Source organism: Salmo trutta, chromosome 24 (assembly GCF_901001165.1).
Source record: "Salmo trutta chromosome 24, fSalTru1.1, whole genome shotgun sequence".
Lineage (NCBI taxonomy): Eukaryota > Metazoa > Chordata > Actinopteri > Salmoniformes > Salmonidae > Salmo > Salmo trutta.
In genome coordinates, this window is record NC_042980.1 from 28,119,540 (window position 1) to 28,135,537 (window position 15,998).

Consider the following 15,998-nt stretch of genomic DNA (forward strand, 5'->3'; position numbering starts at 1 on the left):
TAGTAAAGCGCCACACACACATACACCATGCACTGTCATCATTAGCCATCTCTAAACCCACCTGTCATGCTCCCCGATCCCTCTTTATTGAAATTACCCAACTTCCACTAAATGATTCACGAAGGCCATCAGCCCTGATCATTATAACTTCTTCACCATTTAAAACCATACTTGGGTGATCCATCAACAGACAGAAATGGGTAATTAGCCAGGAAGAAAAAAGCAAATGTCATGGGATCATGAGTATATTCTCACAGGGAAATAATAAAAAAGCCCAATTAAAACAAGTTGAAGCCTAACATAACTACATAACATATACATGAAAAACAACAAAGGCAATTCCCAGCCTGGAGACTGGGGCCAGATGGTCCTCCCTGTCTTACATCAAGACACGGCCACCTAAGGTAATGTGAAGAGGAGTAAAAGAAGGGGGTACAGGAGTTTAATTTAGGTCTCATTAATTCAATTATTATTTGGGAATTCCTTCAGTAGCTGGGTGGGGAGAAGGGATGAATGAATTAGAAATATGAGGAGAGAGGGAAGGAGAGAGGAGAAAGGGTATGATAGGCTCCTATTCTAGTCTCCATGATTTCTTTTAGGGACTGAGCTTGTGTCAGTCTAGAGTGCAGACTGATTAAGAATGGGGAGAAAGGAGCGTAAGAGACCTAGAGCAACTGAAAACGGGGAAACAAGACAGTCAGTGGGATGGAGGGAAGAATGAGAGCGAGAGAGTGAGAGATGCTGTCAGAGTGCTGGCTACTGTGACCCTAGTGTCAATCATAATGGTGGACAGGTGATGGGTTTTTAACAAGGCTGAGGTGTTTATCCTTTACTTCAATAAGCCTTTGAAAATGTTCTCACAGAGGAGAAATAATTACTGTTTCTAACAAGGGCTTTAATCTCTAATTCATCTCATTCAAGCTGTTTTCCTGAATTTTTTTTCTGTGTATTTGGCTTGGATTTTCACAGCAGCAGAGCAGTTTAATCGATTCCTTTTAATCTTTCGCCATAGACAAAGGAAAAACAAAGTCATGTGAAGTGCTTGGAGTAGGTATTAATATCAGTATGGATTTTATGATGAAAAAATATCAATATGCATTTTAATACACCTCAATGACCAATGTTCGATCTCAGCAATGAGATATAACTGAAAAACAGAGCGGAATTTCAAACAGCTTCCCTCTCTGGCCTATGGCAGTCATCGACTGGCAGTCCTACATCATGAGGTGGAATGTGTTGGTATTTGATTATGAGGCACACGGTACATCTCAATGTGGCAACAACCAATGAAGTCATTGTTAGCAGTGGGCAGTTTGATTGTTTGGTTACATCTTCAAGGGAGTGCATGCGAGTTAGCAGCGCACGCAAGCACGCACGCACACACACACACACACACACACACACACAACAATCCATTTATTAGGTCATTTGTGTCTTTGTCAGGGAGGTAATTTAACACAAACCTTTAATCAGGCAAGTGTGTTTCACTCTGTCTTCAGTGCTCAACAGTTAGAAGAGGAGCATCACTTTGTCCACACATGGTTCAAACAAAAGAAAAACAGTAAAGATTTACTCTCGGCCCATATTGGTCCATCAAAGGCTACAACAACTGAACCAAACAGACAGCACAACCACTGAGTGGCGAGTCCTAATGTCATCTGCATACTAGGTTTCGTTTTCTCCTAGCAGAACTCAGCTAGGCAAAGTGAACATCTGTGCCTCGTATACTCCCTTAAAGACCTTTGCTTGAAAAACGAGAATAAAGAGGAAATAGTACTGTTTGTCCCTCTTGTGACGCCGTAGCCAGTATACACTTCCTCAAAATCGTCTGAATTAATTAAAGATAACTCAAGAAATCTGTAATTAATTTGGGTGTTTTTTCATAGGTCTTAAATCGCGCAAATTTACATTAACTATACTGAGTAAAAATAGAAGTGCAACATGCAACAATTTCAAAGATTTTACTGAGTTACAGTTCATATAAGGAAATCAGTCAATTTAAATAATACATTTAAGCCCTAATGTATGGATTTCACGTGACTGGGAAAAGAGAAATGCATCTGTTGGTCACAAAAAAAGGTAGGGGCGTGGATCAGAAAACCAGTCAGTATCACCATTTGACTCATGCAGTGTGACATCTCCTTTGCATAGAATTTATCAGGCTGTTAATTGTGCCCTGTGGAATGTTGTCCCACTCCTCTTCAATGGCTGTGCGAAGTTCATGGATATTGGCGGGAACTGGAACATGCTGACGTTCACGTCGATCCAGAGCATCTCAAACATGCTCAATGGGGGACATGTCTGGTGAGTATGCAGGCCATGGAAGAACTGGGACATTTCAGCTTCCAGGAATTGTTTAAAGATCCTTGTGACATGGGGCCGTGCATTATCATGCTGAAACATGAGGTGATGGCGGCTGATGAATGGCACAACAATGGGCCTCAGGATCTCGTCACGAACTGTCATCAATAAAATGCAATTGTATTCGTTGTCCGTAGCTTATGCCTGCCCATAACACAACCCCACCGCCACCATGGGGCACTCTGTTCACAACGAGCACGCAGATGATCTTCCCTGAGACGGTTTCTGACAGTTTGTGCAGCAATTTTTCGGTTGTGCAAACCCATAATTTCATCAGCTGTCCGGGTGGCTCGGCTCAGACCACCAGACCGCCAAATTCTCAAAAACGACGTTGGATGCAGCTTATGGTAGAGAAATGAACATAAAATTCTAAGACAACAACTCTGGTGGACATTCCTACAGTCAGCGTGCCAATTGCACACTCCCTCAAAACATGAGACATCTGTGGCATTGTGTTGTGTGACAAAACTGCACATTTTAGAGTGGCCTTTTATTATCCCCAGCACAAGGTGCACCTGTGTAATGATCATGTTGTTTAATCAGCTTGTTGATATGCCACACCTGTCAGGTGGATGGATTATATTGGCAAATTAGAAATTCTCACTAAGAGGGATGTAAACAAATTTGTGAGAAAAAAATATTTAAAAAAAGTGTGTGCAAAGCTGTCATCAAGGCAAATTGGTGGCTACTTTGAAGAATCTCAAATATAAAATATATTTTGATTTGTTTAACACTTTTTTTTTGGTTACTACATGATTCCATATGTGTTATTTCATAGTTTTGATGTCTTCACTATTATTCTACAATGTAGAAAATAGTAAAAATAAAGAAAAACCCTTGAATGAGTAGGTGTGTCCAAACTTTTGACTGGTACTGCATTCGGAAAATGTCAGATACCTTGACTTTTTCAACATTTTGTTATGTTACAGCCTTTTCCTAAAATGTATTAAATTGTTTTTCCCCCCCCTCATCAATCTACACACGATCCATAACGACAAAGCGAAAACAGGTTTCTAGAAATTTTTGCAAAAGTATTTAAAAAAACAACGGAAATATCACATTTACGTAAGTATTCAGACCCTTTACTCAGTACTTTCAGACCCTTTACTCAGAACTTCTGTGAGTGTAATGATTGCTGTTCATTTTTATTGTTTTTGTATATACTTTTGTATATTATCTACTTCACTTGCTTTGGCAATGTTAACATATGTTTCCCATGCCAAGTTTACAATAAAAAAGTGAATTCTTTAATATGAGTTGTGGGCATGAGAGTGTATGCCCGCAGGACTCTTGCTTAAACACGACCAAGGTGTGTTCCCCTTCCTCCCCTGGGAACAAATGAAACAGAATAATTACTAATACTTTAAGTGAACAATTTCAATAACCAAAAAACACAAAGTCCTATTGGCATACACATAACTCAGAAGGAGTGGCTACAAAATAATATCCACAAAACCTTTACTGACCACCACAACAATCAACACAGGACATAAAAAGAAGCTCTCTTCCCTGGGGAAGGAACACTGGCTTTTATCAAGCTGGAGAAGGAGTTGGTAATTGCAGAGACGGCTGTATCCCCTGCGATGGGGCCGACCAATCAGCTGCTTAGAATCCAGGAAGCCATTTCCTGAAATACACACACATACAAACCCACAACAACACAGAAACTGGGGAACACCCATCCCTGGCTTTCTAAGCGCCATGCGCTACCAGCTGAGCAACACAGGTCATGTTAGGAAAAGGGTATAGTTTAGTTGATGACTTGGTTAAAGTTGCAGTCCATACACAGTTAAAATCGCCCGCCATATAATATTCCTGTAACATTGAGATCATTTTAGTATAAAGTCGTTAATTAATTTTGGGTCGTCTTCATTTGGGCAATAGCAAGTCAATAAAGTGACTTTTTCTTGTGACAGGTTTCCTTTTATCATTATAAAACGTCCATTTGGGTCAGTTGTAATTTATGTAGACTTAAATGGGAGTTTTTTTATTAATGAGAATTGATACTCCTCAGAATCTTGAGGAGTCAGTGGAAGAGCACGCCAATCCATCTCAAGCTCACCCAAACCTTTCACTTTCTAATGCTGATAGATGAGTTTCTTGTAAAAAAAAACAGATGCTTTCTTTTTAAAATAAGAACATACCTTAATTATTTTCTCTGGCTGCACAATTCCATTGACATTCCATGTCACACATGTTAATGTATTCATATCTTAAGTATTATCCACAATGCGTGATATTGAGATGGATCTTTCCATATTTTTTGTCTCATATTGACTCCATCCATTATGTAAGATGTTGATACACTACATAAACAGTGACAATGAAAATAGTATTTATCAATCCTCAGGCCTCTTAGTGGGCCTGTATTCACAAGGCATAGAAAACAAAACAAAGCAATAAATCCCAATTGTGAGGCTAGTTGGACGTACTGTCAAATTCTCTAAAACAATGTTCTAGGCAGCTTATGGTAGAGAAATGAACATTCAATTCTCTGGCAACAGCTCTAGTGAAAATTCCTGCAGTCAGCGTGCCAATTGCACGCTCCCTCAAAACATGAGACATCTGTGGCATTGAGTTGTGTGACAAAACTGCACATTTTAGAGTGGTGTTTTATTGTCCCCCGCACAAGGTGCACCTGTGTAATGACCATGCAGTTTAATCAGCTTCTTGATATGCCACACCTGTCAGGTGGATGGATTATCTTGGCAAAGGAGAAATGTTCACTAATAGAGATGTAAACAAATTTCTGCACCAAATTTGAGAGAAATAAGCTTTTTGTGCATATGGAAAAATTCTGGGATCTTTTATTCAGCTCATGAAACATGGGACCAACACTTGCCCAACTATATTGCTCAACTAGGACTAAATGAAGCACACACACACATATATGTTTTATAATTATATTAATAATTTCTCATTAACATAAGTATTCATACCCCTGAGTCAATACTTTTTAGAAGCACCTTTTACAGTGATTACAGCTGTGAGTCTCTAAGAGCTTTCCACACATGGATTGTGCAACATTTGCCCATTATTCTTTTCAAAATTCTTCAAGCTCTGTCAAATTGGCTGTTGATCATTGCTAGACAACCATTTTCAGGTTTTGCCATAGATTTTCAAGTAAATTTAAGTCAAAACTGTAACTCGGCCACTCAGGAACATTCACTGCCTTCTTGGTAAGCAACTCCAGTGTAGATTTGGCCTTGTGTTTTATAGTAGGTTATTGTCCTGCTGAAAGGTGAATTCTTCTCCAGTGTCTGGTGTGAAGCAGACTGAACCATGTTTTCCTCTGGGATTTTGCCTGTGCTTAGCTCCATTCTGTTTCCTTTTTTATCCTGAAAAAAACTCTCAGTACTTAACAATTACAAGTATACCCATAACATGATGCAGCCACCACTATTGCTTGAAAATATGGAGAGTGGTACTCAGTAATGTGTTGTATTAGATTTGCCCTGAACATAACAACACTTTGTATTCAGGACAAAAAATGTATTGGTTTGCCACATTGTTTACAGAACTACATTAGTGCATTGTTAAAAACAGGATGTATGTTTCTTTTCACTCAGTCAGTTAGGTTTGTATTGTGGAGTAACTACAATGTTGTTGATCCATCCTCACTTTTCTCCTATCAAAGCCATTAAAATCTGTAATTGTTTTAAAGTCACCATTGGCCTTATGGTGAAATCCCTGAGTGGTTTCCTTCCTCTCCGGCAACTGAGTTAGGACTGGGTGTATTGATACACCACCCATAGTGTAATTAATAACTTCACTCTGCTCAAAGGGATATTCAATGTCCGTTTATTTTTTGGCCCATCTACCAATAGGTGCCCTTCTGTGTGAGGCACTGCAAAACCTCCTTGGACTTTGTCTTTGAATCTGTGTTTGAAATTCACTGTTAAACATTATTATTGCAACCTATTATGTGACTTGTTAAGCAAATGTTTACTCCTGAACTTATTTATGCTTGCCATAACAAATGGCTTGAATACTTATTGACTAAAGACATTTCCTCTTTTCATTTTTAATTGATTTGTAAAATTTTCGAAAATATAACAATTTCACTTTGACCAAAAATTCTTCCATTTTATTAATTTTAAATTCAGGCAGTAACACAACAAAATGTGGAAAAAGTCAACGGGTGTGAATACTTTCTGAAGTCACTGTAAAGGATTCATATACAAGCACATGCCCAGCTGCATAATCATAAAGAACCTTATTTGACAAGAGAAGGGCCCTCAATCCAAATGGCTACTTGACACTTTTACGCAGAATGCATGCGTCACCAACAAAAGTGCTGGTGAATGAGGATCATTCAACCATCCACAAGAGCGAGATGGCTGATGGCTTCTTCAAACTAGACTGTAGCCGTTCAAGGTTTATTTTGAGCTGATGAGCATTTCCACTTTGATTATGCTGCAGCAACTTAAATGACCTCAGGTCTGTAAGACACATCATTATATTGGAGAGAGCTAATTATTCTGCTGATTAACGTCATCTCGCTCCAGCGAGCTTCTTGTTATTCCAAGGTTCCAATTTGTTTTTTGATGAGGCGTGTTAATACAGGTACTAATATAACGTATTACCGCCAGCCCTGATTGCATTCGGGGAGATGACCCACTCGGCACAGATGTCAGTTCCACATCTAGTTTTGATTTACATTTGATTGAGTTGTCAACTAACGTGAATTTAACTTGAAATCAACACAAAATGTCAACATGTCATTGGATTTAGGTTCAAAGTTGGGTGAAAAAAAGACTAAATTCCCTTACGGTGATGACTTTTGAAAATGTAATCAGTTTTCCACACTGATTCAATGGAATCACATGGAATATTTGTAGTTGAAATGAAGTAGAAACAATGTTGATTCAACCATTTTTTGCCCAGTGGGGAGGCACTCATGTGGGCCTAGTCCTAGCAGAAATGTAAGCATTGTTTATTCCAGGAAGCAATTGCTATCTGGTAGTACATGATTTTAGTTGAATGGTTTAATTACAGGAAGTGACTCAGATAAGTAAAACACATTTTACATAATATTTAAAAGAATAATACATAATAATTAGTAAGGCAGGCAGACAGACTCTGATGAACAGAGAATAGATCATGCTACTATCTGCTTCCTTTTTTAGGTCAAACATTTTTAAATAGTTATGTTTTTCAACAGGGAGACATTGCAATAGTTTTACAGTTTACTCAGGGGCCTCTCAACTTTTCCTTGACAACAGCGCCACCCTTCGGTGGCTTGTCGTCATATACTTATAGAATGGAGATGGAAGGGGAGGCGTCCTCATGACGTCTTACGTTAACCACACGCTGGACTCTGGAACCCAACCAGTGGGGAAGTAGCCAAAGTGAAGTTACTCCCTTCAGTCGTAATTTAAACAAGGTATGTCAGTGTACATCATATATCATTATTTGCAGTGCATCTAGCTATAATCACAACGTACAAGTTACGGGAACATGCAAAATTGCAGCTTGCTTGTAGGATAGGAATGGCTAGAATAAGCCAGACAAGCTATACATAAACCTATACAATGTTGCACGTTCTGTTCGTAATTTACAGTAGCTGCATGCTCATCCTCTTAAGACTTTTAGCCCCGTGAGTTTACCTAGCGCTTTCCAGAGGCTGCATACGTTCAAGTTGGTGCTTTTTGCAGATGTTATTGTTCAAGTTGGCTAACTAGAGCGTTGACTGTATTGATCAGCGTATCGTCAGCAACGCTAAAAGAAAAGTACTTCAGGGAATTTCGGAAACGTTCAAAATAAAAGTTCCCCACGTAACAGCAGAAACGTGTCAAAAACTTGTATTTATAATTGTCTACACATTAACGATGAATCAATTTTGGTTTTAAAACATGTTCCAAGGTCAAATAAATGGCCACAATGCGAATCACTGAATATGGAATTCATATTGGCATATAGAGCTAAAACTTTAAGTGCCACAGTAAAAGTGTTGTAGGGAATACTCAGTTGGGTCTGTAGAATGTATATATTGTGTCATGTCATGGGTTTCTGTTTTTTTACTGTGGTCAAACAGCTTAAAGTGGGTTGCCTGGACACTATATGGTACAAGTATAGCCCTGTACAGGGAAAACAATAGATTGTGTGTCCATAAAACCAGGGTCCAGTCTACTCACTAGAATCCCTACAATACAAAACAGGTCATAGGAAGTTTTATGTTGACATTTGCACCATGGACACTTTTAGAGTTGTCACTGTCAGCCTATCTCCAAATACATGGCAAATATGTGACCCTAAAGCATATTAATGTGATGTAATATTTTAATAATTGCAAATAAACTGGGGTGGAAAATACTCAGTTGGGGTTCTACCAACCAAAATGTTCAGTCTCTTGTAATGCCTTTAATTTAATCCTGCATGTTATATTAATTCCAAAACAAATTCATTTACTATTTTTCTGTTAAATATCAGTTGGAAACACAAAACACCTTAACAGTAAAAAAATGTTTTTAGCTACTGTGAAATAAAATGCCATTCTGTACACGACTTTCAAGCACTTGCCTTGCGCTAATAATGGAGGTGCCAAATACCGATTATTAACAGGTGATTCGTTATTAAGAAGCCAACTTCTTCAAAGACTGCAACAAAGATAGACTGTCATATCTACACGACTGTGACACATTTCTACATTATATTGCTACTGACAACAAGGTGAAATTAAACAAAATGGTACAAACAGATCATGTAAATGAGGCTTAGGTTCTAAACCTATTGCCTGTGGAGAGTTTAAATGAGGAAATGTCAACTGCTCAGAGAAGACCCTCAGACTGCAAACTTAATATGCAAAATGTATACACTTTTGAGGATATAGAACCTGCTACATTCATCCTGATGTGGCCAAGAGTTCGTATGAGGAAGTGTCAGTGGTGCCGATGTAAAAGTGGTTGTTTTAATTCCCAAGACATTGGGAATGAAACTAGCACTTTGAGACAGAAAGTTGTGTTAGAGGTTTATCAGATGAGGACAACTGAGTCAGATGAGCAGCATACATTGAAATAAGCGAGGATACATTGAAATGTGCTTTGTCAGATGAGCCAAATTTTGAAGTGGTAGGTATTTCAAAAGGTTTTCATGGGTAAGCCTATTTGCAGGAAAGATTAAAGAGTCCAATCCTTACTGGGTAGTACATTTTTTATATCAATTTTCAGTGGCTCAGAAAAGGATATAAAAAGACATATCTTAAAATAAATGGTTTACTGTAGCCATTCTTCATGCAAGCTAAAATTAGTTCTTCTGGACACTGCGAATGCACTAGATTTCCATGTCTCATATTCAGGCGATATCATACATTCAGATGAAGATGGTATAAAGACCATTTCGAGCTCCAGAGACGGACCAACTTGCATTGCCATTACATAATACTGCCGCATATAAGGTGCACAGGGAATGAACAGCCAACGCCGACCTCCGATGTTTGGCCGCTCAGAACAGAAGTGGCATTGGACTAGATACATCAGTGTTGAGAAACATCAAATCTGAACAACGCACAAATAAATCACTTTTTGGATTCTGATTAAATCAAGTCACTGCAATTACTGAAAGAAAAACTTGAGAATGAAACAATGGCACAAATAATAGTTTGTCCTGTACAGTGCTATATTTGTACCGTAGTGTCCATGCACCCCATTTTAAGCTGTTAGGCCACAGTAAAAGTCCAGAAACACTCCGTATATATCAGAACCTCATGAAATGAGATCATATATAGATTCTATAGACCCTACTGCGTACTCCCCTACTCACTTTTAAATCGGCACAAATCATATTTCTCTCTCTATAAGGCCATATGTAATGCAAATGCTGTGATTTGCATTGTGGCCCATGTAATGGGCGGAGTGAAAGGCCAGCAACACTCAAATTAACACCATATATAGATTTTGAGTACTTCCCACCCCACTTTTACATCGGCACAAATTATAGTTTTTCCTATACAGTGTTATATTTGTACATAGTGTCCAGGCACCCAATTTTAAGCAGTTTGACCACAGTAAAAGTCCTGCAACACTTCCTATTACTTAGCTTTTTGTTCAAACACATCTGATTTGTATTCTAGGGACCCCAGTTTTAGACACAATCTTATATTTTTTCCTGTACAGTGCAATTTGTTTGTGCAATACAACAAAAATACAGCAATACCTTTCTTAAACATTACATTTCAAAATTGCATCCTTGAACAATAGCACCAATAAATAAGACTCATACAATCAAAATAATTAATTGTATATTATGTTCTTGACATTCCTCTACTTAAGCTCCAACCATTTCTCAATGTGCTCCACCATATAGGCTTTATTTAGCTTATATAAAGTAGTTTATATTTAGTTTAGTTTAGATTTTACCCATTGTACTTAATTGTTCATTTTTATTACTTTTTTTTACAGAATTTTAACATGCATTGATTGCAAAGCTACAAAAAATATTTCGTATCGTACGCATAGCGTTTTATCACGAACTTTTATTTTGAAAGCAAAATCCGAAAACCTGAAGTCTTCATGTGGCTGGTATCCAGCTAGTGTTGTTTTGGGATCCTCTTCTTGGTCGAGTTCTCTGCCCTGGCTGTCCAATGACATTCGAACAATTTTCTATTCTATTTTTTGCATGCAGCTGTGGACTATGAGCCGCGACTTTCATTTTTAACATGCATAACATTCTAGTAGTTAAAAAAAAAAATGCAGTGTTATATTTTAAGCAAAACTTTAGCAGCAAGATTTTTGAAAGAATTCCAATAATTATGTAACACTTATGGCCCTCACCCAAGTGGCTACCAGAAGGTAAATCTCACGTGACTATAGCCACATTTGTAATACATCAATGCAGAGTTTTTTGAATTAATGTCGTTTTATATATTATATACCATTGATTTCCCATCCACCTTTGGTGGAAAACTAGTCATAAATGTAACATAATGCATGTTGTTGTCCAGCACTGAGCTCAAGTGTAAAATGAATTTTGCCATCTACCTGCCTCCCAAGGCTGAGAATGGGAAGTGTCCTGTCTTGTACTGGCTCTCAGGTGAGTTCTACAAACTAACAATGTATGATGCACTTCCATCTGCAGATAAACACACAGCATCTCTATGGATTTGACTCTGAGAATGTTAATGTGTCTGTACTAACCAGGATTGACATGCATGGAGCAGAACTTCATCACCAATGCTGGCAGGCAGCTTCTGAGCATGGAATCATCATCGTTGCACCAGACACCAGCCCACGTATGACCAACCGCACACACATTTATCACTAACACCCTCACTTGTTCCCTGTCTTTCTGTGGTGTTCAGGTGGTGGTAACATTGAGGGTAAAGAGCTGGGACTTTGGCACAGGGGCTGGTTTCTATGTCAACGCCACCCAGGAGCCCTGGAAGAGCAACTACCGCATGTACGCCTACATCACGGAGGTGGTGTGTGGGTCACATGATAATAGCATTTACTATTGTGAATCCCCTGATACTGCTGTCCCTGATACAACTCTTCCCCGTGCTCTCAACTCTCTCATTAGATCAACGCTAACTTCCCCACTGACCCAGAGAAGATGTCTATTTCTGGCCACTCCATGGGGGGGAACACGGAGCCCTGAAGAACCCTGGAAAAGGCATGGCAAGTCACAGTCTTACAACTCATGATATAGGCATGATGTAATATACACATGTGAATGAAGCCCCCACCCCTCTACAGTCTGTGTCTGTTGTTTGCCACCATCTGCAACCCCAGCCAGAAAGCCTTCAATGGCTACCTGGGAAAAGACAAGAAAGCCCGGGAGGTATAGTATGGGCCTGGGGGGGGTGAACAAATCAAAGGGATCAATTCACACTAAACACCAACTAGAGATCCCTGCTGGTGGAATAGAATTCCAGACCAATAAATGGAATCATCCCGCTCGCTCTCCTCCCATTCGCCAGGCATATGATGTCACGGTGCTGGCAGCGTCCTACTCCGGCCCTCAGCTGGATCAACCAGGGCAGTGATGACTAGTTCCTGTCGGCCAGTCAGTTGCTTCCTGACAACCTGATCGCCTTCTGCTCAGAGAAGATCCCTGTGATGTTCAGGCTGCAGCCAGTCAGTGCTTCCACCCTGTGGCCAACTACAGCAACTGTTTGATATTTAACAATTTAATGTACTGTACTTTAGAATTATTGTGTATTGTACCAGATGAACAGTGTTATTGTAATGTCCGTGTCTCCATCAGGGCTACGACCATAGCTACTTCTTCATCAACGACCACGTCAAGCACCATGCCAAGTTCCTCAACGCTTAAGACCATGACTGCTGGACCAGAACCCCAGGCTTTCTCCTCTATGCCTTCTCCTCCCAACTGTGCACCTGCTACTATGCACCTGTCCAATACAGAGAGACGTAGGTGCCTGATGAACTGACATTAACCTGATACGCCTGGTGAGCTGAAATGAACACACCTGCTGTGTTGAGTCAAGCTGAGAAAAAGACAACACACTGACATCTGAGACCAATACAAAATACATGTGGACTAAAGACCAAACATAAGACAGTTTTTTCAGACTAGGTCTTTACTCAAAGTGATGAGAAATATATACAGTATTCACAGCAGTTACGGTGACGTTAAAGTTGTGTTTCATGCAATCAAATCCAAATGGCTGTACAACAAATACACCAATTTGACAAAAGGTACGAAATTGTATATGGTACATAAAAATGAAAAAAAAAAAAAAAATCACTTTCAAATAAATGTCCTCCCAATCATAAGTACAAAACTGTGAATACAAGCTTTCAGGACTATATACAGAGAAAGGTAGAAAACAACTGCTCAACACTCAGCAGTCAACAGTTACACTGTGGTAAAAACATTTCTCACAATGATATAGTTCAAATTAATTTCATATTATGCCATACACACATTTCTAAATCAAAATGGAGTTCAGATTTGTTAGTTGCCAAAACAAAACTATAAATATTTATTTTTAAAGTGCAGATCATTTCAGTCCCATAGGCAGCCACACAGCCACTCCCAAAGGCAGGTTGGCATTTATTGTCATGAATCTTGCCCTGCAGGCAGCTCTGCAGAGTGGTCACTAGCTGGCACAGCCACAAAGTCATATCAGATTTGAACCCTAACCACACCGCTAACCCTAATGCCCAACCATAAATGTAAAACAATTATTTTTTCATGAATTTTTTCAATATAGCCAACTTTGACTTTGCAGCTGGCCCGTCTAGCAGAAATCCTTAATTCTGTCTCCAGGGCAAGATTCATGACAATAAACATCAACCTCCCAAAAGGTCAAAGGGATTGACTGACTAATCAATGAATAGTAAAGTAATGATCTCTTTTCATGTAAAATCCCCTCGTTAAGGTTCTAAAAAGGTTTGCAGCGCATGGCCCAAACCTCCATAATGACTAAGTAAAACAAACCACACAGCAACTTTCTCTTACTTATCAAATATCCCTGTCACATTTCCGTTCAGTCTCCACATCTCTCTGGTCGATCATCAAAATATTGAAGGAAAGTTAAAACTGGGATACTGGTATTTTTACCCGTTAGTAGTTATATTTAGCTAAGTGGAAAGGGAATTACTTTGAGTATTAAAGTAGGATTAATGTGCATATTTTTGACATTTTATTTATGCATTGTGAATTATATTAAATATAAGCTACATTATATACAGGTAATTGACAAAATAAAGGAAACACGTGAGTAATGAGGGATACAAATTATATTTAAAGCAGGTGCTTCGACACAGGTGTGATTCCTGAGTTAATTAAGCAATTAAAACATCTCATCCTGCTTAGGGTCATGTAGAAAAATTCCCAGTTGCCCATCATTTTAAGTGTGTGTGTGTGTCAGTCACCAGATCTCAACTCAATTGAACACTTATGGGAGATCCTGGAGAGGCGACTGAGACAGCGTTTTCCATCACCATCAACAAAACACCAAATTATGGAATTACTCGTGGAAGAATGGTGTTGCATCCCTCCAAGAGTTCCAGACACTTGTAGAATATATGCCAAGGCGCATTAAAGTGCATTGAAGCTGTTTTGGCAGTTAGCTGTACATAAATAGTAGTACTGTTGTAAATATTATTACTTTGCATTATAGCCATGTTAACGAGATCACTCCAGATCCTGATTCTAAGAGATTGTTCACTTTGCCTGAGGAGTGTGGCTGATTATGTATGGCAGCGACTGTTAGTTTAACTAAAATATTTTACTAAATAATATTAATAAAGTTAAATACTTTCTAAATACGAAACCCACTTGCACAAACCATCATCACATCACAACTTCTCAGAAAAAAAGATATTACCATACTAAAGACATTAGATCATAAGTCTCATAAGTGGCTCTGAAAAAAAACTGTTTAGTTGTTTTGGCAACTGTCAAATCTATCCAGTGAAACATTGTGTTTGATTTTACTGCTTAAGCTTTGGATACCAAGCTGTAGAAAATGCATTATATCTGTACAATAAAAAAAAACTCCACCGCTCACTCACACACACCTAGTATGCTTATATTGAAGTGTTCTGCTGTTTGTGTAGTAGTAGGATATTGGGCACTCAAGCACTACTCTTCAGATGCTGCTAACAGTCTCTAAATCAGTGAATGCATTTTAGTTACTTTGCTGGTCCTACATGACCACCTGACATGGTCAGCATCACCAGACACTTCGAGGTTCTTTAGCAGTATAGAATGTACTAGGACATAAACGCTTTGCTTCGCTCTTTTTCATTCCATCTCTCACACATGCAGTCACACACACACACACACGCAAGTAATACCATTGACAAATAAGCAGTCTACGGAATGGATCATAAGTGTGTAAGCCCACACCCTCCCCTGAGTTACATACCCACAGATTCCAATTCAAAAACACCAGGTTCCCACAATCTTAGGACAACACTTCAATCTCTACAGACGAGGTGAGAGACAAATTCAAAGTAAAACATACAATATACAGAACTATACCTAAAATATATTACTTAGAGAAAAATATTTGGGGGATTCTTTTCAATGGATACAACTCTCAACCACTTGACCATATTTATTATAAATATCTTTAAATAGGGAAGCTGTAGCAGAGAGGCCGCTATGTTGGAGTGTTAGGTGTCTAGTTGGAAATTAGTGAGGGTGATAATAGCTGTCCTTAGGAATAGAGGGGTGGAAACTGACAGCCCATGAAATGCATAGTCAATCATACACAGTGCAGCATGCTAGAAGTTGTAGGCAGGGTTCAAGCTACAGGAGTGTCCAAGGGTACTGGAGGCTCCCATAACAAACCAGGGCACTCCTGTAAGAATTAAGAACCAATGTGGACACCTCTGTCAGCTTCGAATATCCACATTAGTACAGCCCACTACTGTGTTTTAGGGCACCCCATGCATCACGTTATAACTTGAAACCCTGGTTGTAAGAATCACGAAAGGAAGACTGAGATGTAGGCTACAGTCCCTTGGAAAAGGCTATTTCAGGAGGTACAATGGCAACTGTGTTCGTCACTTTGACAAAATGAACCCCAGACTAAGTGGTCTCCTTCCCTCTCACGTGAAGAGAGCCTGCTTGGTTGAGGTCTCATCCACCAGCGCCTGGACCGTCACGCTCACCTTGATCATACCCTTCTCCTCTAGTATGTGATGAGGCAGACACAGCTT

The 15,998-nt window shown here is 39.1% G+C and overlaps 1 protein-coding gene across 1 annotated transcript; it reads left to right on the forward strand.

Annotated features, from left to right (window-relative positions):
- Positions 1-7,669: 7,669 nt before the first annotated feature.
- On the forward strand, positions 7,670-13,498 carry LOC115160520 (S-formylglutathione hydrolase; the record flags this gene model as incomplete). Its single annotated transcript, XM_029710688.1, is given in 8 exon segments — positions 7,670-7,747; positions 11,660-11,779; positions 11,878-11,940; positions 11,943-11,969; positions 12,049-12,138; positions 12,278-12,327; positions 12,329-12,434; positions 12,565-13,498. Coding segments are annotated over 8 exon segments (603 nt in total), but the record flags the coding sequence as incomplete, so codon positions are not given.
- Positions 13,499-15,998: the final 2,500 nt, after the last annotated feature.